This window comes from Eucalyptus grandis, chromosome 5 (genome assembly GCF_016545825.1).
Source record: "Eucalyptus grandis isolate ANBG69807.140 chromosome 5, ASM1654582v1, whole genome shotgun sequence".
Lineage (NCBI taxonomy): Eukaryota > Viridiplantae > Streptophyta > Magnoliopsida > Myrtales > Myrtaceae > Eucalyptus > Eucalyptus grandis.
Genome location: NC_052616.1, coordinates 35,566,291 through 35,587,233, shown reverse-complemented (window position 1 = coordinate 35,587,233; position 20,943 = coordinate 35,566,291). Strand labels below are relative to the sequence as shown.

The 20,943-nt window shown below is 36.8% G+C and overlaps 3 protein-coding genes and 1 pseudogene across 11 annotated transcripts in view; all 4 read right to left on the bottom strand.

The window, feature by feature from the left end:
* Positions 1 to 20,943, bottom strand: part of LOC108959688 (pentatricopeptide repeat-containing protein At5g46460, mitochondrial-like) — a 91,082-nt gene that overhangs the window by 29,026 nt on the left and 41,113 nt on the right. The window contains exon 1 of one of the 2 annotated variants that reach the window (XR_005551383.1): positions 7,277 to 7,287. The exons of the other annotated variant lie outside the window; for it this stretch is intronic. The gene's annotated coding sequence lies outside the window, so the exon portion shown is untranslated. Of the gene's footprint in view, positions 1 to 7,276; positions 7,288 to 20,943 lie in introns of those variants that run through there. 2 annotated transcript variants of the gene reach the window in all.
* Positions 452 to 4,195, bottom strand: LOC120293866 (annotated as a pseudogene).
* LOC104444919 (TMV resistance protein N) lies at positions 3,601 to 19,240 on the bottom strand. 6 transcript variants are annotated; one of them, XM_039312994.1, is made up of 10 exons: positions 18,617 to 19,240; positions 16,001 to 17,105; positions 15,630 to 15,908; positions 11,645 to 12,520; positions 10,609 to 11,326; positions 10,277 to 10,471; positions 9,517 to 9,743; positions 7,224 to 7,506; positions 3,985 to 4,301; positions 3,601 to 3,677 (listed from the first exon to the last, which is right to left on the bottom strand). In XM_039312994.1, the coding sequence occupies exons 1-5, from the start codon at positions 19,081 to 19,083 to the stop codon at positions 10,643 to 10,645; spliced, it is 3,411 nt and encodes a 1,136-aa protein (XP_039168928.1). In that variant the 5' UTR covers positions 19,084 to 19,240; the 3' UTR covers positions 3,601 to 3,677; positions 3,985 to 4,301; positions 7,224 to 7,506; positions 9,517 to 9,743; positions 10,277 to 10,471; positions 10,609 to 10,642. The 6 variants fall into 6 exon arrangements, with proteins under 6 accessions (XP_039168928.1, XP_039168927.1, XP_039168925.1 ...); XM_039312993.1 differs by lacking the exons at positions 3,601 to 3,677; positions 3,985 to 4,301 and having other exon boundaries at positions 6,399 to 7,506; positions 9,517 to 9,779; XM_039312991.1 differs by lacking the exons at positions 3,601 to 3,677; positions 3,985 to 4,301 and having other exon boundaries at positions 6,399 to 7,506.
* The window catches only part of LOC104431396 (tRNA-specific adenosine deaminase TAD2-like), a 59,351-nt gene continuing 44,739 nt past the window's right edge, over positions 6,332 to 20,943 (bottom strand). For all 3 annotated transcript variants that reach the window (XM_039313010.1, XM_039313008.1, XM_039313011.1), the window contains one exon: positions 6,332 to 6,601. The gene's annotated coding sequence lies outside the window, so the exon portion shown is untranslated. The remainder of the gene's footprint in view (positions 6,602 to 20,943) is intronic.

Genomic DNA, 20,943 nt, shown 5'->3' with positions numbered 1-20,943 from the left:
CATCAACCTCTCACGCCCATAGTGAGTCATTCTTTCAGCTGCAGCTTTCCCAACTGGAAGTGGTTGTTCGCTTCGGGTAAGAGAACTATCATGGGAGATATTCAGCGAAACTCTCGAGCAGCACTTGCCTATGCCTTTGTTACTAAAGGGTGACTGCACTATGATTTGGGCCTATAGGTAATTACATGAAATGTACACACAAAAGTAAAGTCAAGAGAGATTTACCTTCATGAACTAGTGGAACAATAATAAAAGAAAATTAACAGTATAAAACATATATCAAAGAACATCAACCACAAACACAGCCAAGGTTGTTGCATCTCCTAACGACAATCTTCTACATGTACTTCAAAAAGCTGCTTACATGCTTCTCTTCCTGTTTCTTGCAAAGTAAAGGCCACGAGTCAAAATAGCCAAATCACTCTCCAGTGAAACCTCTTTTATAATTTCCACACTGCAAAAGAAACAAGATATGCCTATATGACTATCTTGTGAAAACTTCATTGAAAAAGTGACCATTGTAATTTATGGGTCACGTGGGAGTGAAGAAAGACATCACACAGCCATATACATATGCTATGTTATAAACATCTAATACAAGCTAGCGAGTAATGAATATGAAGAAAGCTTTGTCGTGAATTAGATCACAACGTGAAACGACTCTCAAGAATGATGAGTCTAGACCGCTTGGATATCAATCACATTCATATGTAAACAAATGACAGAGCTCTGGTTTACCCTACATACGACAACAGTACTTTCTAATGGTCAATGAATCACAACATTCCTGATCAGATGTCAAAAGAGTCAATTCTTCAAAGTTTATACCTCTAACCTCGAAATAAAACTAGTTCTTCATATAAGAACAGAATGAAGTCATGCTATATAAAAATAACGGCAAGATGAAAAGTAACTCAAGGGCAAGGAGTGTTAGCATTTCGTGGACTGAGCAAAACAAAAGGAAAAATCTAACCAGTTTATGCAGACACTTTAGGAGACAACTCTCCAATCTTGACATAATCTGCAAGTTTAAGGAGACCAAAGAACATGAATAGTCCGACAAAAAACATTACTCTTTTCTCTTAATGCACAACGGCTTCAAATGAAATGCCAAGCGTAACTTCCATTTGTGGAAAGTGTTAAACGTGGTAAGCACAACCTGAAACCGACAACATATGAACTAACTTCAAGCATGCATCATCAGGACTATGAATTAAAATGCACCCTAAGATCCAGTTTTCATCATTAGAAAAAAGGAATCCTACAAGTTAGTGCTACAATATTACTGGCACAGATATCGTGAAATTCATCTCTAACATGAATCCACGGTGGTCAAGAAGACTCAGGCAATTGGGAGCCCGAGCCAAATATTGGCAAGACGCGAGAAAATAGATGGCACAAGAGTTATATGGACTACAACCCCACACAACACAAAATAATCCATGGGAAAAGCAAAAGAACTCTTAGGTAGACAGACCTCTTAGGATACCGAAAACTGCAAAATGAAGAGTTGACTAATCACTATTAAAAGAAATAGTTTCCACTTCTCGTGCAATATATAAGTGCGCATCGTAAGTGATCAATTATGCTAGACCACTGAGATTTTATTGTGTTCTTATGACTACCAATTTCTATCAGTAACATCTGCTCAACTTGGACAACACAAACAACATGAGAGTACTAATTTTGGCACCACAAATAAAGTAACCTCACTCAGTACTGTCATTTTATTGAAGAGATCCAGCAAAATTGTGAGAGAACATTAGGTGAAGTCGAATTTCATCCAGAGATAAAGAAGCTTTTGTTTTATCTAATGGACCCGATGAAGAGACAGAGAGGCTCTAACAATGTAAGAGAGGAGAAGAGTTGATGGGATTTTTCAGAAAAGGACCAACTTTCATTTCCAAAATCAGAAAAGGGGAGGCAGGAATGGCACCTTTCTTTTGTTTGGGTGGGCTTCTTTTCTTTTACCAAGCAATACTTACTTCTCGAGGGCGGGTTTCTTTTCTTTTACCAAGCAGTACTTCCTTCTCTCTAAATGCCCAAATTTCTATCTCTCTATGCTAGAGAGAGATGGAAAGTAGCTATTTTCAAGGATCTGGGTTTTCTCACTCAATTTAATTCTGCGGAAGGGATATCTTACATGTGAATATTCTTTTTTTTCTGGTGGGATCAAAGCCATAAGCGAAGTGATGATAATCAATTCTCAACAGAAATCCCTACATGGAACCAATGAATGGCACTGCCATTTAAAGCAAGAATTCCTCCCAAATCTCCAACTTTCCACATGCCCAACTCATTTAGCTGAGAAATACTAGAACTCCCTCAGCCTCCTAGACTAAACCAGAGCTGATAAAAAAAAGCCATGGACTCCACATGAATTCATTGTCTATAATAGTGCTTGTGTTAGCGGCTCCACTCTCATCAATGCTTAACGTAATGAGCAAACTCAGGATGCTTACTGGTTCATGACATGAGAAATAACTTCATGCCCTTGCTACCAATAATCCCCACAAGAGCAAATGCCCCTCCTGAAGTGATGAAAGCGACTGGAATCTCTCACAATGATCTCACGATCAACAATCTTTGCAATTAGTTTAATTGCAGAATGACAATCCCCACAAATGCGAAGATTCTTCATTGCAGTTATTATAATACCCTCAACAGTAGTAATCAACGCAAATGCAACAGCAAGCCTTTCACTATGGTAAAATAATGACTCTTCCTTCTGTTCATCTTCCACGTCATGGAGAGAGAACCTTTTATCTGGAACATAACCCAATTCCTTCAACTTCTTAATCAAACAATCCAGCTTCCAATAAATGTTCTCACTTAGAGGGTGGGATTTATCACCGGAAAGAAATAAATGCTTTTGCCCCTTTATGGTAACCCAACTTCTACCTGGTTGCTTCACAATCCCTTTATCCCTCATAGTCACTCTTAATCGTGAGACATCAACCCATCTATTAGCAGAAGCATAGAAGTTGGACAGTAAAACATAAGCAGCACTACAATGTAGTTCTAGGTCAAGAATATAGTTTGCAGCTCTTTTTGCCAAATCTAGGTTAGAATGCATCCTACAAGAACTAAGCAAGGCAAGCCACACTATGAAGTTAGTTTTAAGGGGCATGTTTCTTACAAAATCATCTGCTTCCTCTAGTTTCCCATATTGTCCTAGCACATCCACCATACATGCAAAATGCTCGTGCTTCAATTCAATGGAAGTGTTCTCACCAAAATATCTGAACAAGCATCTCCCCTTTTGTAACATCCCAGAATAACTACAAGAAGAAAGCAGTCACGTGAGTGTGATCTCATCTGGTTGTACCAGTCCACGTATCATTTGGCTAAACAACTCCATAGCCCACACCCCTCGGCCATGTTGTGCACACCCACAAATAGTGGCATTCCAGGTGACAATGTTCTTCTCCCCGAGTCTTTTGAACACTTCAACAGCATCATCAACGGCTCCACAATTATTATACATGACTACAAGAGAATTGCCAACAAACACATCACTTCCCAATTGCAGCTTTACAGTTGATGCATGGACCTCCTTACCTCGATCTAGAGACTCTAAACTACAGCAAGAATTTAAAGCACTTACAAAAGACGATTGATTAGGAAGAACACTTGCTCTCATCATGTCACTGAACACCTTCAGGCCATCTTCATGCCTACCATTCAAGCCATAACCAGTTAGAAAAGCCATACATATGACCACATTCCTATACACTGCTTCATTGAAGACTTGGGTTGCTTTCTCAATTCGCTTGCAGTTAGTGTAGAAAGTAATAAGAGAAGCACATACAAATACGCTAAGGCAGAATCCTGACTTGAAAACATGACCATGAATATGCACACCAAGAGGAAGAGACGATGCATTTGCACAGGCACTCAATGCACACATCAAAGTAGTCTGATTGGGTACAACACCAGACCTGAACATTCTCTCAAATACATTTAAAGCTTCTTCACTCTTACCGTTTTGGTCAAGCCCGCCAATCATCGAAGTCCATGAGATCACATTCCGGGAAGGCATTTGCTCAAACAATTTCACAGCATCATCCACTCTAGCATTCTCACAATACCCATGAAGCATCGCATTCCACGCAGCAAGATCTCTTATAGGCATCTGCTTGAAAAATTTCTCTGCCCGCTCAACCTGTCCAAATCGAAAGAACCCATCTATCATCGTCGTCCACAAAAAACACTTGGTTCAGGCATCTCATCGAAAAGCTCTTCCGCAGTCGTCAAGTCCCCGCAATCTAGGCAGCCTTTGATCATCGTGTTCCAGCAAACTGCATCTCACAAGGGCATTTTGTAGAACAGTTTCAGGGCGTCGTCAAGGCGGCCAGTTCACACGCGACCCACGATCATCTTCGTGAACAAACGAACATCTGGGCATTGAAATTTGTCCAGAAACTCCCGAGTTTTATCTGGGTTTTCGTTCCTAAGGTGTCCAGAGACCGCGGGACCGTCACGGGTCGCATGGCTCGCACGTTTGGAGAAGCGCTTGGAGAGATAAGTGCAGCTTTCGGATGAACCAAGCCATGAAGAAGGGAATGAACGTGTGCAGGACCATATGAGATTTGGGAAAATGGCGCGAAATCTCATCATGACGACACACGCGGGACTTTATCTCGTGAAATAGTAAAACTATTGGATGATCAAGACTGACACGACGGAGGCATTTAATTCGGTAAAATTGGAATTTTTGGCTTGCTGTTTTGAGGAGCATAAACGTGGCTGAGCAATTTGCAGATGACTCTATGATTTTTTTCAAAGTCAATAAACAAAAACCCTAAACTGTTACACTAGTCTAGTTATAAATTATCATAAACTAAATTTTTTACCATAAAAAATCACAAACTAATACACATATAATAAATTTACCCTCGATTAATTTTCGTTAAATTTACCATTAAATTGCTAAATTGGATGACATGTAACAATTGATGAATGTACCAGTTTAGATTTTATCCTCAATTTATCACAAACTTACCAGTTTGTGATTTTTCTTGATATTAACCCAATTTAATAGAAATTAATGAAAAATAAATATTGATACAATTGACTCTATTTAGAGTTTTTTATGATCAAAAAATTAATTTAAAATATACCATAGTCGTATCAATTTGAAATTTTTGGTGGTTAAAAACTTGATTTATGATAAAATTATATTAGATATACCAAAATTTAAAGTTTTTGTAATATTAACCATATTTTTTTAAAGCATCTCTAGATTGAAACTGAATCTTGAAAGGTAGAGTTTTATTTATTTATTTATTGGATATGAGGATGGAGACAATGCTGAGTTGCTTCAATGTGGTTTTAAAAGGGTGAAATTGTCTATTCCCCGGTCGACTAAGCAACAAAGAATGTAGGCCCTTGATCGGGAACATTACAACTAGAATAATTCCAACTGATCAAGTTTGTTATTATTTACAGCTTGATAAACTCTTATTGTCAAATTTTTACCATGCCAAAGAAGTTGATATTAAGGGAGTGCATAACAAACCAAAATTTATATTTTAGAAATAATTTTTCATTAGGAAGACTTGTTTTAGAATAGAAATCCATTAGATAAAATTATTTCATTTTTCTATTTCTAAAATAGATTTTTGTTCTAATAAGTTTGTAATAAAAATAAGAAGTAATTTTTTTTTAATTTACGAAACAAAAATGAGAAATAAAAATTATTCCCATCGTTTGTTCTTGCTATGAATCGGTCATTCATCCGTCGCCGTCAACCACCATCCGCCAATCTGTCGCCATCGACCACCGTCCGCCAATCACCGCGCCGCCACCCGTTGGCAATAGGTCGCCGCCAGGTCGCCTATCACCACTGCCGCCGCCGGTGGCAGTGTCGATTCCGCCGACCACCACCGCCGTCACCGTCCAAAAGGAAGAAATTTTATATTGTTATCAAAGCAATTTCTATTTTAAGAAGTAGAAATTTTATATTGTTATTAAACAGGTAATTTTGCTTAGAAATTCATCTAGAAATAGAAATAGAAAAATCTATTTCTCATCCAGGAAATTTATTTCTAGCCAGAATGATTATTATTCACGCTCTAAATGCTCAGCATTTGTGTAGAGGATCAAAGCATACTCATAGGGCCAAGGTTGCTTGGAAGAGGTTCGTTTGCGTAGGATTGGAGTCTTGTCTCTTAGAATATAACATGTACATGCAAGAGGATATTATTGTGGTGGGGCACAAGACAGACCGACATGCTTGGGCCTGTGGCTACGCACCAGGCCATTAGGTCACTGACCATTAGGGATCACACATGATATAGACTAGAATTAAGAAGTTTAGACACATAAATAAAACGCCTAGAATTACCTCAAAGGTCGAAAGCTCATAAAAAAAATAAAAAAATAATCAAGCTTGATTACATGATAGGTTGATGACAAAAATTAGCATAAAAAAAGTTCTGCCTATACAGGATTTTGCCATAAATTATCTTACAATATGATGATCAAGTTAAAGCATAAAATGGAAGATCACAGCTGCAACCCTCAATAAACACATGAACATCGGGGCAAAAACTGATCTGGACGTTCACGCTTTCTTTATCAGGTCCTTGATGAAATCCTGTAATTGGAAAAGCAGTAAATGGCGCATGCATTGTCAGTCAGAGTGCACTAAATCATTTGAAGACACTTTATAGAATTCTAGATGTTTAACTACATCCTCATACCATATATAGAATGCTAATTATCGTAAATACTATTCACAGGGATCTCTTCACTTAAAGAGCTGTCTGAACACACTGATTATGCAACTTTTTAAGGTCCTGAGACAAAATAATAACCATTAACTGTTTCTGAGATCACACACAAACAGCAGAGAATGCCAAAATCTGCAACAATGATCTCACATCCAGATTTGCACTTTAATGTAGAATACAAAGAGTCACAAAACTATAGTTTGAAAGTAATTTTGTGATGAGTTCACCTTAAGAATATGAACTACCTTGAACTGCGAGTTTGACTTCAGGTTTTAGTCAAATGAAGAGATGAACTGATAATGTCGATTACCAATGGATGCACTACCAAGGATCCACAGACAACACTTACAAAGAAACACTTATTCAACATCTCTTGTCCAAATTCAACTTCAAGTTCCCACGCAATTGTAGCACCAAAGGAATCAGACTCAAACTTCAGCTCAAGTATTTCATCAACTTAATACAATTGGCTGTGCCAGGCGTTACCTGATCTATAGCAAGCTGCATAAAACCCAGAACCTCAGGAGAGAATCGTTCACCTGAAGCTATGTTATCAGTTTCCATGGCTGCAGTCGGTGGTGGTAGTCTGTTGCCTCCACTTGGCAGTCTCCGTCACCTTCAGTTCGCTAGGCTGTTTTACGAAGAACTTCCTCTGTTTGTCGGCTCCATTGGCAAGTGGCAATCTTCCACTCATCAAGGCTCGCTGGTGTCGGATGAAAGATGAGCAATCGAGATATTGAAAATGGCGTCAATGGAGTTCAAAGTTTGCCTATGGTGAAGATAAGGAAGGAGTTTAGGAGTTATCAAAGAAAGAAGGTGGAGAGAAAGAATTAAAACAAAGAAAAAGAATGATAGAAGAAAGAATTACAGAAATTTATTTTAGGATATATATAGTTAACCTGGTTAAGGGGAATTAATGAAAAGAAAAGAAAAAGGTTAAAGGGGATGCACGCATGCATAATTAGGTGGTTATACATAGATGCAAATGAGTATCTATATATAATGTATGTGGTCCTTAAAGACCAATTATATTTCTACTATGATCAAAGGTAGTTTGTAAAGATGAAACTCAATTTTGACTTAGGCTCTAATTGTTTGAAGGAAAATATTTTGCCAGAAAATTTCTATTTCCATTTTTTAGTGTTTGGTGTGGGAAAATAAGCTGGTCAAAGAAAAATGACTTCAGTCGACCAGAAAATACCAAGTTTAAAAATAAGGAAAATGACTTCCTAATTTTAAAGGTGGAAGTCATTTTCCAAAAAAGTATGGAGCACTATCCATACCTAAGTGTTTTGACAGATGACCAGGTAAAAAAAGGATTTTTTTGGAGCATGCATGTTCACTAGTAGACCACAGAATTCTCCAGACAAAACTAGCATAAACTGCCCATATGGGAAAATCGTGTTTCAATGGAGTCTCATTGATGCACCACCCAAGCAGTACCTCACCACACACCAGTACAAAATTTCATCATGGACTCAGAGGTCCACAGCCTGACAAGCCCTCTCCCCAATTGAGTTCAGACCAGGAATAAAGCAGGACAAGTGCAGGCACAGAATCTATACTTCTGTGCTCATTTAAGGTCCTCTCTGCATCATCTCTAATATACCACTGTCATCTATAGTATACATCCGCAAAAGATGCTTATCCGGTGAGATGTTCAACACAATTTTCCCTAGGCAATTTTAATAAACCCTTGGCAGGCTAATCATGGCAATGATAAACAAACATTTCATGTCTCACTACACCAGTTTCTTCCTGCCGGAATGATGTTCGCATCCTCAACAATCACATAGCTGTTCAATCAAACTATAACATAAATAAATTTGAGATCATTCACTAATGAAGACTGAAATACTAATCATCTTAATAGAAAATAAACAACATATCTGAAATGCACCTAGTTACCGAAACCAGTTTCTTACATGACCGGAACTTCAACGCTATGCTTTTCATATCCACAGTTCACAGGGCGAAAGAAAATAACCAGCTAACCAGTTATCCATGGACACAACCAATGTTGATATTACTCTCACACTCCAAGTAAATTTGGTTTTCAATCCTCCCTAGTTGCCATTTGCCAATGTCAAGATGTAGTTAAAGGAGTCCACTATTGAGCAACCTTTCCTAGTTCCTTTCCATCTCACTGCATCTTCTTCGCTCCTCCATGGTTTTGCCTCTTCAAGCGCCTCATAAAACATAGAGACAGAACCCTCTATCCCAGTGATTGAAGTTTCTCAGAATTCAATTCTCCTAACAAACCGATCGCCCGCTGCACATATGTATGATGAGTACATACTACACATCCACATTTCCTAGACACCTCAGAAGCACCCAAATCCCTCCCTCCCAACCTACAGCACCTGGATTTGCTCAATTTTTCACCTGAGAAGGGGACTGAACCAAGCCATGTACACCCTCCTTCCCATTATTTCAGTCTTCCTCGCTCGTCTTTCCTTTGAACCTAGACTTCACCTACTTCTTTCAGTAAATTGCCACCTATGAAAACAAAGAAAGAAAAGCTATGCCTTTCCAGAGATTGTGGCTGATTTTGCAGCGTGTAACATCAACAACCTATGAATTCACTATCAAGCATCCACAGACAAAACTTACGAAGAAACACCGATTCAGTGTCTCTCGAACAAATTCAACAACACACCCTTCAAGTTCCCGTGCAATTGCAGCACCAACCGAATCGAATTCAAAATCCATCTCGAGTATTACATTAACTTAAACCAAAAAAAAAAAAAAAAAAAAAATCGGACGTGCCAAGGGTTACCTGATCTAGAGCAATCTGCACGAAGCCCAGAACCTCAGGAGAGAATCGTCATCAGTTTCCATGGCTTCGGTCGGCGGTGGTAGCCCGTCGCCTCCACTGGCCGGTCTCCGTCGCCGTCGGGTTCGCTAGGGACTCCGTTTCGGGAAGACGAACTCCTTCCGTCCGTTCGTCGGAGATGGCTGGTGTGGGGATGGAAGATGAGGCGTCGGTGGAGTTGGAAGTTTTGGCTATGGCGGAGGAGAAGAGAAAAGGAAGAAGCTTTACTACAACGGGAAAAATCAAAGGAAAAGAAGAAATATAAAAAGGTTTAAGAGGGGACGATGAGAGTGCATAATTAGACGGGAGGTTAAATTGTCGACAAAGATGAAAATCGATTTCAATACGCTCTTTTTATTTTGCAAAAAAATTCAGCATTTATATTTTTCAAAAAGTCAGTTTTCAAGAAAAAAGAATGACATAGCGAAAATAACTGTACCCTCAAGGTTATTATGAAACATGTGTTTAACTTTATTTACAGAAATAGTAAATTGAAGGGAAAGCGAATGGGATCGATCAATGATTTCATATCTAAGCATAAAAATGGCGAATAAGAACTTGGATTGAGTGATAAATCTATGGGATAACGAAGTTTGAAGAAAAGCGGATGCATTGGAAATCAAAATTATAAATAAAGGAAGTGAATTCAATTGAAAATACGTGGAAATGAAAGTGCAAAGAAAGAGAGAGTGAAAATAAGAACAAAGATAGATAGAGAACTCACAGAGAGAGTTGTTGGATGCGTGCGTCTCTCTCTTGTCTGATGCCTTCGTCCTCTATATGCTCCAATGGAAGTTTGTGTCTTTCTCTTCCAAATTGTCCCTCCACTCCTACCGGCATCAATTGCGCATCCAAAGCCCCATCATCTAGTTCTCTCCAAGGTTGATCATTTCTATCGCTATAGCTGGCAAATTCAACGCTAGTTGAAGTGGACACATGAAAAACCTCAATGGATAAATATATTTATGGGTAAAAGTGTGTACTAACATCATGTCATTAGCTGAGTTCTTTTTTTTTTTTTTTTTTTTTGGTAGAAGATCAGTTGAGTTCACTTACCTAAGAATTGCTTACTTGGTAAGTTCCCATCATCCTAACAACAAAAGCAGCGACCAAACATTGCCATGCACATCTCTGTCCATCGAATTAGAAGTCCCCATGGTCTTGGTTCGCATGCCTCAAGCTCATGATTTCTAGTTGGTACTATATGACTTTGCTCCTCACCACTCACTTGACAATCTTGCAAGTCCTCCTGTAGATCTACTTCACTCGAATTATCTTCATGCATAAGTGAACTCCCAGCTATTGAATTTGTTGATTCATGATCGACCTCATAGAGTAAAGCTGGATCTATCAGCTGATTATCTCGAAGATCGACTTTCAAATCATTCCCTAGTTGCTTGCATATTATTCGGAATCCCCACCTTTTCACTTTTATTGATTTTGTAAAGCTAAACTTTACATTGTTCCCATCAATTTGACCAAAATCGACTACTCCCCACAACTGAAGTGGTGTGATATAGTTGAGCCAGATATGTTCTGAATGCAATGGATAGAAGAACAATTCCTCTATATCATTTTGCCCATCACCATCAACAGCATGTGCTAAAACCTCAAATGAGGGTTCAACATTATCAAGAACGACACAAATTGTCAATCCAAGAATCTTGTCATATAAGTCCTCTGAAACCATGAAAGATATGGAATCCTCTTCAATGGGAAGGACCCACTGTGGCATCTCTCCTTGAGGGAGAATTATTTTGAAATTTGGCCCATACTGTTACAAAGATAGACCAGTAGAAAGTATCCAAGTCAGTATTAGTACTGAAATGAAAAAATCCATTGACCCTTGCTTGCATTAATAGACAACTCTCATGCAATAGAAATCATTCCCACAATAGTACTGAAAGCCACCGATGTTATATGCATATACGTGCAGAATCCATTCATATTTGTTTGCTTTTCTTAAGCTTTCAATCTTGCATTTTTTGCTATTGCAATATACAAGCACACTAAGGACCCAGCATGTACTCCACATCAATATGGGCATGTTTGTGGATGGGTGGGGGGCGGGTGGTGAAGGAGAGAATCTAACCTTGCCATGTGAGTCGACCGTATCCTTGCCAAATGAGTCAACCGTATTAGCCAAACCTCTACGGACAAGATAATGAATGGAGGTTAAATCTTCACTTTTTTGCAGAGAGTCGCAGTTATCTGCCCAAAGCCAACCCAAAGATGTGGGAAGCTCTGGAATCTCTTGTAATTGATGGCAGTTTTCAACTCTCATTATAAACAAATGATCACGCTTACTGATGGATGGAGGAAGGGTAGTAATATTGTTTTTCGTCAGAAATAATTTAGCTAAGAGGGGAAAACAAGAAAGATTCTCGAGAAACTCTATTTCAGACAGATCACATCCTTCAAGGTCTAACTCATGTAAATTTGAAAGTCCAGTCTTCATGCATGGATCAGTTGAATCCCCGTACTTTGGAAACCCGATTAAATTAGCACAACACTTAACGCGCAATATTTCAAGGTTTTGTAACTTATAAATGCTAGATGGAAGACTAACCAGGTTCTTACATGTATTCAAATGCATTTCCTTTAAAGAGACAAGATTTTCTATTGATGCGGGAAGTTCTTTTATAGCAGTCCCTTGTAAGTGAAGCCTTTTCAAGGCTTCGAGTTTATATGGAATATTAGGAAATCTTTCGAACTTTGTGCAATTTTTAAGTGTGAGAGTTCGAAGATTTTTTGACGTGAGCTCATTTGGAAAAGCACCAAGGTTAGAGCACTCCTGGATATCCAACACTCGTAGCTTGTCATGATGTGCAAGAGAATCATGGGCTTCTACCAAGTTTTTGCAATTATTAAAATGCAATTCCTCAAGATTCGGAGTACACGAGAGGTCAGGCATGTGAACCAACGACTCAGAGTGACTAAATTTAATGTACTTCAAATTTTGGAAGCCCTGCAAAAACAACAAAACCAGGTTTGATAAACATTTTGAAAAGGGAAAAAAAAACGGGTGTTTGTATGATGATTTGCTTCCTTACATTTAAACCATGGAATTCACATTTGAGAATAGGTTGCTATCAAAGCATATTCAGTATTGATCTTTCAAGAAATTATTACATTGTAAATTTTTCATTGTGAATATTGAGCAATTTGTTTATTTAATGTAAAGGTAATGTGTTGTGGAGTCCACAAATAGGCCTATGCTAGCTGTTGTAAATAGATGGGGGAGTCAAATTCGTGAAATGACGGTAAAACAATGTCAAATATCATTCATGTCATCCATGGTATTATATATTGATGATTAATAGTATCATAATGTATTTGTAGGGGCTTAGCTTGATTGAGGTTTATAAAATTGGCTACACAACACGTGAGGGAGATTGGGTTTCTCAGGGATAATTACATAACCTTGACTGTTATAATCTATACATTGACCGGGTGAATTTGCTGTAATTACATATGCTTAGGCCCTAACACTCTTCATGTAGAAGGAAGCAAGGAGCTTCGGTAGATTAGGCAACTCGGAACTTACTATTAAGGTTTTTGAGTAAATTTTTTAGCCTATTAATTAACTCCTCATTCTAAGCTACTGTAAACTGATTTTGTGTGAATTGAATAACGTATTGAGAAATTACTAATCACTTATAAACTTTACCAGTAATTATAAATATGTATATATAATTAAATATCGTATGGAGCAATTTGTTTATTTAAAGAACAAGTGATCTGCTGCGGAGTCTACAAATAGGCCTATGTAAGTTGTTATACATACAGGGGGGAGCCAAACTTGTGAAATGATGGTAAATTAATATCGGATGTCATTCACATTGTCCAAGGTTTTATAATATTGATCATTAATAATATCATAAATTATTTGTTGGGGGCTTATCTTGATTGAGGGTTATAAAATTGGCTACGCAACATGTGGGGGAGATTGGGCTTCTCAGGGAAAGGATGTGTCATAAATACATTTCCTTGTTTGTTATATAATCTAAATTGACCTGGTATGTATGTCATAATTATACGCTCAGGCCACAACACTCTTCATGGGGATGGAGGCAAGGAGCTTCCATAGATCAGGCATCTCGGAACCTACTAGTCAGGCTTCTGAGTAAATTTATTCACCTATTAATTGACTTTTCATATTGTAAATTTTATGTTGCATTGAGAAATGACTCAAACTTTAGCTTTAATTACAAATATCTCTCCCTCTCTCTCTCGCGGAAAAAGCTTGCATGAAGTGGTATCACGTGGGACATACATGACCAAGCTTTACCCAGCAATTTAGTATTCATTGTCGCTTTAGCAAATCCTTATCATTTTACATTTTAGATATTATTTGAAAGAATTGAATATGTACATGATATATAAATTTCACAATTAAAAATTGTGTTAGACAATTATTAATAGAATTAGAATTAATATCATTGAAAATCCCAAATCAGCATGCAGATTTACCCCAACTTAATTTCATTTCACAAAAATCCTAAATTGAACCACTATGACACGGTAACTCTAAAATAATTTTCTTCTATCAAGAAATCTCAAACCGATACTCCTGACCCAAATCTATTCTCGATTAGTAGACGAAAATTAGTTTGGAATAAAATTATGTTGTGTGTCATGTATATAGCAATAAAAAATCAAAGTGAAGTGTCATGTGGCGAACATGCGAATGTAACCCACATGACAACTACGCTCTGTGCCATGCCATGCGACAATTATAGAAGCATGTTGAAGTACCACGTGCATGGTATAGATGTGGGTCATGTGACAAAACTATTTTATGTGTCATGCCATGTGGCAAGCACTAAAACAAAGTGAAGTGCCATGGGATGAGCTTATGAATGAAGACTATTAGTTCCAATTTTACCTATATATAATAGATAAATGCAGGATATAAATACTATCACAATGTAATTACGTAAAAAATAAACAAACCTTAAAATTCTCTAAAGACATGCGAAGACAATGAAGCCAACTTTGAAAAACATTCGCAGGAAGATAAAAATTTCACATGCTCAATTCAAAACCCGGCTCTAGCTTTCTTTGAAGAAACTAGTGATATGCCCTTACTGGATCACTTATATTGATTTATTTGCGCACACATTGACATTACACCATCACTGGAAAAATTCCTAATAAATACTCTATTATGTCCACTTACATGTACTGCTCCATAAGAAATTATTTAAGCAATTAACAATGCCTTCTTTTACATAATGGTGCATTCAAACTTTCGACTGAGCTAATTTTATTGATGCTGGACAAATCCCCACCATTTAGGTATGTGCATTGGGTAAGGTTCTATTACTTGATGACTATGTGACCTACCCACTCAACTAGCTACTCATTGGGTGTTTTTACTTCTATATACACGTCAATGAGTAGGCTCGTCATACTTTTGTTTCCCTTTTGTTCAATCACCATACAATGTTTTTTGTAAAATAAAAAAGTTTGTATGTAAACAACCGACAACAAATTGCATTTTGAATTTTTTCACTAGGTAGATTTGATCGGAATTTGAAATACATCTATATTGATAGTTGGAGATATTAGGTTTAGAAAGTATGTAAACTTTACTATTATATAAGGCAAAGATGATCTTCTTTTTTTGTCAGAATGATCTCCTACTTTAAATGATTTCAATCTTTTCTTCTTATATGCCTTCCATCAATTGTCCTCAATTACTTATTTTACATATATTATACCATGGACAAATACGTGAAGCTGATTATTTTATTTTTTTATCTTTCACATATTTCATTATGAAAAATTGAATTTTCTTATGATGCAATGACCTTCATTAAAAAAATTCAGATTTTGAAATATCTTTCGTTTCCACATATATTTATGAAAATTCTTTTATCATGTATTACGTTAACAAAAATGTTTTCATTGAGTATTTTCTAAAGATGTTCGCTTAATTTTTCAAATGCCAATTTTGCCGCACTTAAAAATATTTCTAACGTAAGTAGTTAGCATCATCTTGAAAGAAATTAGAGCGTGGTTTCTAAAACAGAGGAACAATAATGAAAAGGTCAATGTAGGCAAATGCTCACCTTAAATTGATTTGGCACTGATGGTACACTGCAATTGCTAATATCAAGTCCCACTAATTTCTTCTTACCAGAGGCAAATTCTAGACTCCAGGGAGCACATCCATTCCATTGAAACCATCTGAGCTCATTAGGAAGACAAATAGGACCTTGGAAAGTATCGCACACGTTGTGCAAAATGAGCAATCTCAACCTTCTCATTTTCGTCAAAGCATCGGGACTAATCCATATGTTTGTAAGCTCAAGTGGCTGCAACACTATAGCTTTTACAGCACAATTTCCCTATATATACAAGACTATTTAGGTTATGCATGTTTAGTAATTAGAATAAAAGAGATAAGGAGTAGAATTTTGATGGTATTTGCAAGTCTTACCATGTCGCTTGATAGAGCATCGACAACATCATCATATAGCCATAGTCTGCTGCGTCTCCTAGGATCATCGCTTTCTTGGTTCACAATATCCATACCCATCAATTGAATCAAGTCATGCATTTGTATGATCCCGGACTCAATTTTTATCAAGGACCTCTCTATGAGAATTTGTAATCCTATTACTGCCTTAAGATCGCAACTATCAACAACTTTCTTTACATACTCACTATCCCACCCCTTAAAGAAGCAGGCAATGTGGAGAAAGATCTCTTTCGCTTTTGGCTCTAGTCCATCATAACTTATTTTGAGCACATCATTGATGCCTTTCTTAGGAGCTGTAGAGATTTCATCTAGTGCACTTTCCCATTCATATTCTCTTCTACCACGTAAGAAAGAACCTAGCACCTCAAGTGCTAAAGGAAGGCCTTCAGCATGATTTAGAACACTATCCACTAGATCTGTCCTGATTTTAAACTTTTGGTGAGCCGGAAAAGCATGCTTACTGAATAGCTCACGAGCATCACTGTCATCCAGCTTTCTAACTTCATAGACATGATCTTGATCTATCCCGAGATAAGTTAGCAAATGGCTATCTCTTGTAGTAATAATGATCCTACTACCCTTATGAAACCACTTACCTTCTCCTACTAACGCATGTAACTGGCTCAAGTCATTCACATCATCAAGGATGAGGAGCACTTTTTTGTGACAAAGTCTTTCTTGTATTAGATTAATGCCTCTATCAACATTGGAAACTACTAATCTTTCTTTCAGCGCTAATATCTCAAATAATAATTTTTCTTGCAAAGTAACTAAATCCTTGCAATCTTTTGAAATTTCTCGAACATTCGCCAAAAAACATGAATTCCTGAATTGATTGAAAATATCATTATAAATGGCTTTGGCTAAAGTCGTCTTTCCTATGCCGCCTTGTCCCCACAATCCCACCATGAGAACATCATCATCAGACTCAAGGTTTAACATCGATTTCAACTTAACCACTTGGGAATCTATCCCAACTGGATGCATAGCAACATGCAAAATTGTTCGGTCTAGGTGAGTGGAGATTTCCATCACAATTCTTTGTATAAGCTCTGACTCATCTCTGAAAAAAAAACAAAAAATAGAAGTAGTAGCCTCATTTTAGCAATTTCAATAAGCAAATAACAAGCAATTACTAGCCAATAATGACAAAAGCAATGCATCACATTTTCAAGTATCCACAGCCAAAACAAAATGTATTCCCACCGAGTCGAGTTATAACTCAAAAGAGCTCCAAACTAATCAAAACAAGTTAGGGTTCAACTTTTAGTCATCCAAGTAATTCATGTTCTTTTGATTTATACATGACGATTTACTTATTTTGCTTGTTGAATTGTTATATGTGATTTATCTATACGCCTAATAAAAAAAAAGTTACTTAGGACCTTGACCGATGATTAAGATTTTGATTCAAAAAATATTAAAATACCCCGAAGCACGATCTCACTGCCTTACAAAAAATGAGGTAAGTGCAGTAACACATACCTAGCATCTTGTCCATTGATCGGTCAAGTGTTAGCATTCTATGTTGTTCAAATAACTCGGTAAAACTTTCAGGCGATGAAGTCCTATTGTCAATTATTTTTACAAGAAAAAGCCACAGGTCTATTCTATGGTTACCTACATGTGATTTTTCAAACTCAAAATGCCACCAGTAACGAGTTTATGACTCAGTGACCAAAATTGAAAATGCGTAGAACTCAATTTACCAAAATGAAACGTGAAGACCTGAATAGCCCATAGATAAAATGCGTAGAACTTTTATTACACTTTGAGGAGGTCAACAAGGATCCAAAAGCCAAAGGTAGAATTTTATTGTTCAATGCCCGAATTGTTCTTTTCCATGCCGGTGAATTTAAATAAATGTGTGTAAGTTTAAAAAAATATGTTGGGAAAAAATGAGCAGTGACTTTTCCTTTCACATAACTTGTTAGCAACTTACAACAGTATTATGCAATCACCAACCTTTTATTATAAATTGCAATTTACCAATTTTTTACTAACTTACCAAATCAGATTTGCATAACTTGCGGCATCAGATTTACTAACTTTTACATGAAATCACCAACATAAATTAGAGTGACTTACTGACATTTGTCACATTAAAAAATTATCTACTAGCTTGACAACCAACTCTCACTTGAGCGACTTTTGTTCTTTAATTTACCAACTTTTTTTATTGAATTACCAACTCTCATTTAAATTACTTACTAAATAATTTCAGAAGTTGCCAATCTTAGTTAGAGTGACAATTTTTTTTTGATTAAGGTACCAGCTAATTTTAGATTATCAATTTTCGTTTGAGTTACTTCCCAAGTTTAATTTTCTTTTTTAATTGTCAACTTTTCTTCAATTTTGCCAAATTTTATTTTTCTTTTTTAACTAAGTCTTCGATTTACTAACTCTTATATGAAAATACTAACTTTAACTTAACCCACTTAAGAATTTTCAGGAATTATAAGATGAAGCATCTATAATTATACTTACAATCATACATGTGTAGATTTTTAACAATCTCTGTATTACTTGTAAAAATTAGCTTCTTACACAAAATATGGACTCCACTATACTTACTCATCTTTCAGATGCCACCCAGACAATTTACCGGCGTCGGAAAGAGCTTTCGCCCATCTCTTCACTGCATCCTTCCCAAACCTGGATTGATGCTTAACCATAGCTTTTCTATACCTCTCTTTTGGCGTTCTCACTTCTCTAGGATCCACTTTGTAAAACAATGGAAAGACCACAAAATCTCTTTCTTTCTTGCAGTCCATGATTTTCGCAACCTCTTCCAAACACCACCATGAGGAAGCGTAATCCTCAGAGAAAATGATGATCGCAATATGCGATTTCTCGATCGCCTTCATAAGCGCTGGCGCTATTTGCTCTCCTTTCCTGAGCTCCTCACTATCAATGTAAGTGTAGATTCCTCTTTGGTCAAGAGCTCTATAGAGATGGCCAAGGAAGTTGTTACGCACGTCCGTGCCTCTGAAACTCAAGAAGATGTCATAATTCCTTTCGGGTATTGATGAAGAAGCCATTGGATGGTGGAGTTTGATAATCAGCAAATACTATCAGCTTAACATATGATACAGTGCTTTTAGGTAGTTTGTTCACCATTTGATCTTCTTGTTGATTTATTCTTATACTAGAGGATAGAGATGCATGACTTTTTTAGAGTGGGGTCAACAAAGAATAATATTAGTACTTCGGAGAATGATGATGCTTGAGGATGGACCAAGATATTAAATAGGTGTGAACACAAGTTCACTAACTAAAGACACATCTGCATTATTCGGATTGGCTGATTGACACAAGTTTCTTTGTTTGATGTTGAATTTATTGTTAAAGTGTTGATGAACTTGACCCGTGAAAAGGACAAATGGCCAACAAAGTAGTGAATATCATAGGACACAGTGCACGAACACACAAACGACTTTAGAGTGGTTGATTCACGTGATCTAATTTAGAGGCCCACTAATAAATAAATAACTTTGTTGGCTTCCTTGACATGGCATCCCCAAGCTCTGAGTTTTTGTTTCTCCTTTGCTAAATAATAATTTAACCCATGACTACTTAAAAGACATAATTATACATGTAATTAAGTGTATCAGAAAAGAATAATATGAGATCTATTAATGATAGCAGAACTTTGGAAAAACTTGGTTCTTAAGTATGGACCAAAATACCTAATAGGTATGAACAAATGGACTTATTTTCACTTAAGACCATATATCACAGCACTATTCGGACCTTCATATTGAAACAACTGTCTTTATTTGATGTTGACTATATTCTTAAGTTGTTGATGAGTATGACATTCAACATGAGATAACGTTTTAATTAATGTGCCGGCTTTAAGGGAATGACTTTCATCTATTTAATCTTTGTCTTTCCTTTCCGTATGTGGTAAATGAAGTAGTGCCTTTGATTAGGTTATTGTTGGCTTCCTCGAAACTGCGTTCCCAACCTCTGAGTAGCTATTTCCTCTTTGCTAAATAATAATTTAATGCATGAGTACTCTTGAGACATACAATTGTATATGCAAAATTTAAGTATATCATAGCTAAGTGATATGTTATACCTTCAATTAGAGGTGAAGGTATATTATCTTGCTTAGCTTTGTGCATGCAGAGTTATGGCAAATTTGTGAGTGATGACTGATGTACCTTTATATTAGTGGACCGAACGCTAATCAATTAATTAATTTCTTGTCATTATAAAATGGAAGGGACCATGAAACCTGTGGTGGCACCATGAGCACCAAGATCATAGGTTTGAAGGTCAGAGTAACGTGGTCGACAACACGCCATTGGAACAGCAAATTTGTGAGAAATGGTGGATCTAGAAAATCATGCTAGAAATATTCGCGAGAAATTAAAATTATAATATTTGCACCATGTTATAAAGCGTTTGAACTGCTTGATGATAATACCAAAAGATAAATATCGTATGAAGGATCCTCACGTTTTTTTTTTTTTACTTTCCTGTCCACGAGTTCAAATGGTTCCACGGCCGAATAAAGTCCACGATTTTTATTCGAAGCTCTCTTAAGACTTATGGTAACAATCATGAATTGATTAGTTTTGTTGATATATATGTGTGTGCGTGTGAGGGTCCGCACTAGCCCTGATCCTAATAATGAAATATTATTCATAATCAAAACAAAGCATAGCCCTTCGAGAAAATAATGATTACAATGCACAATTGCTTGATGGCCTTCATAAGCACAAGCTATAGTTGGTCCCCCTTTTCAATTCCTCGCTATCAATAAAAGTGTATATTTCATTTTGGTCTAAAACTTTGTAGAGATGATCGAGAAAGTTGTCACACAAAACCATGCTCCCTAAACTCAAAAAGACGTAGTAAATTCTTTTGGGTTTATTCTTACTCTAGAGGAT

Coding starts and splice junctions, on each gene's coding strand:
- LOC104444919 (XM_039312994.1), bottom strand. CDS start 19,083: ATGGCTTCTTCATCAATACCCGAAAGGAATTATGACATCTTCTTGAGT. Junction 17,106..18,616: donor GGGTGGCATCTGAAAGATGA/GTAAGTATAGTG, acceptor TTTTTTTTTCAG/AGATGAGTCAGAGCTTATAC. Junction 15,909..16,000: donor ATGCTCTATCAAGCGACATG/GTAAGACTTGCA, acceptor TTGTATATATAG/GGAAATTGTGCTGTAAAAGC.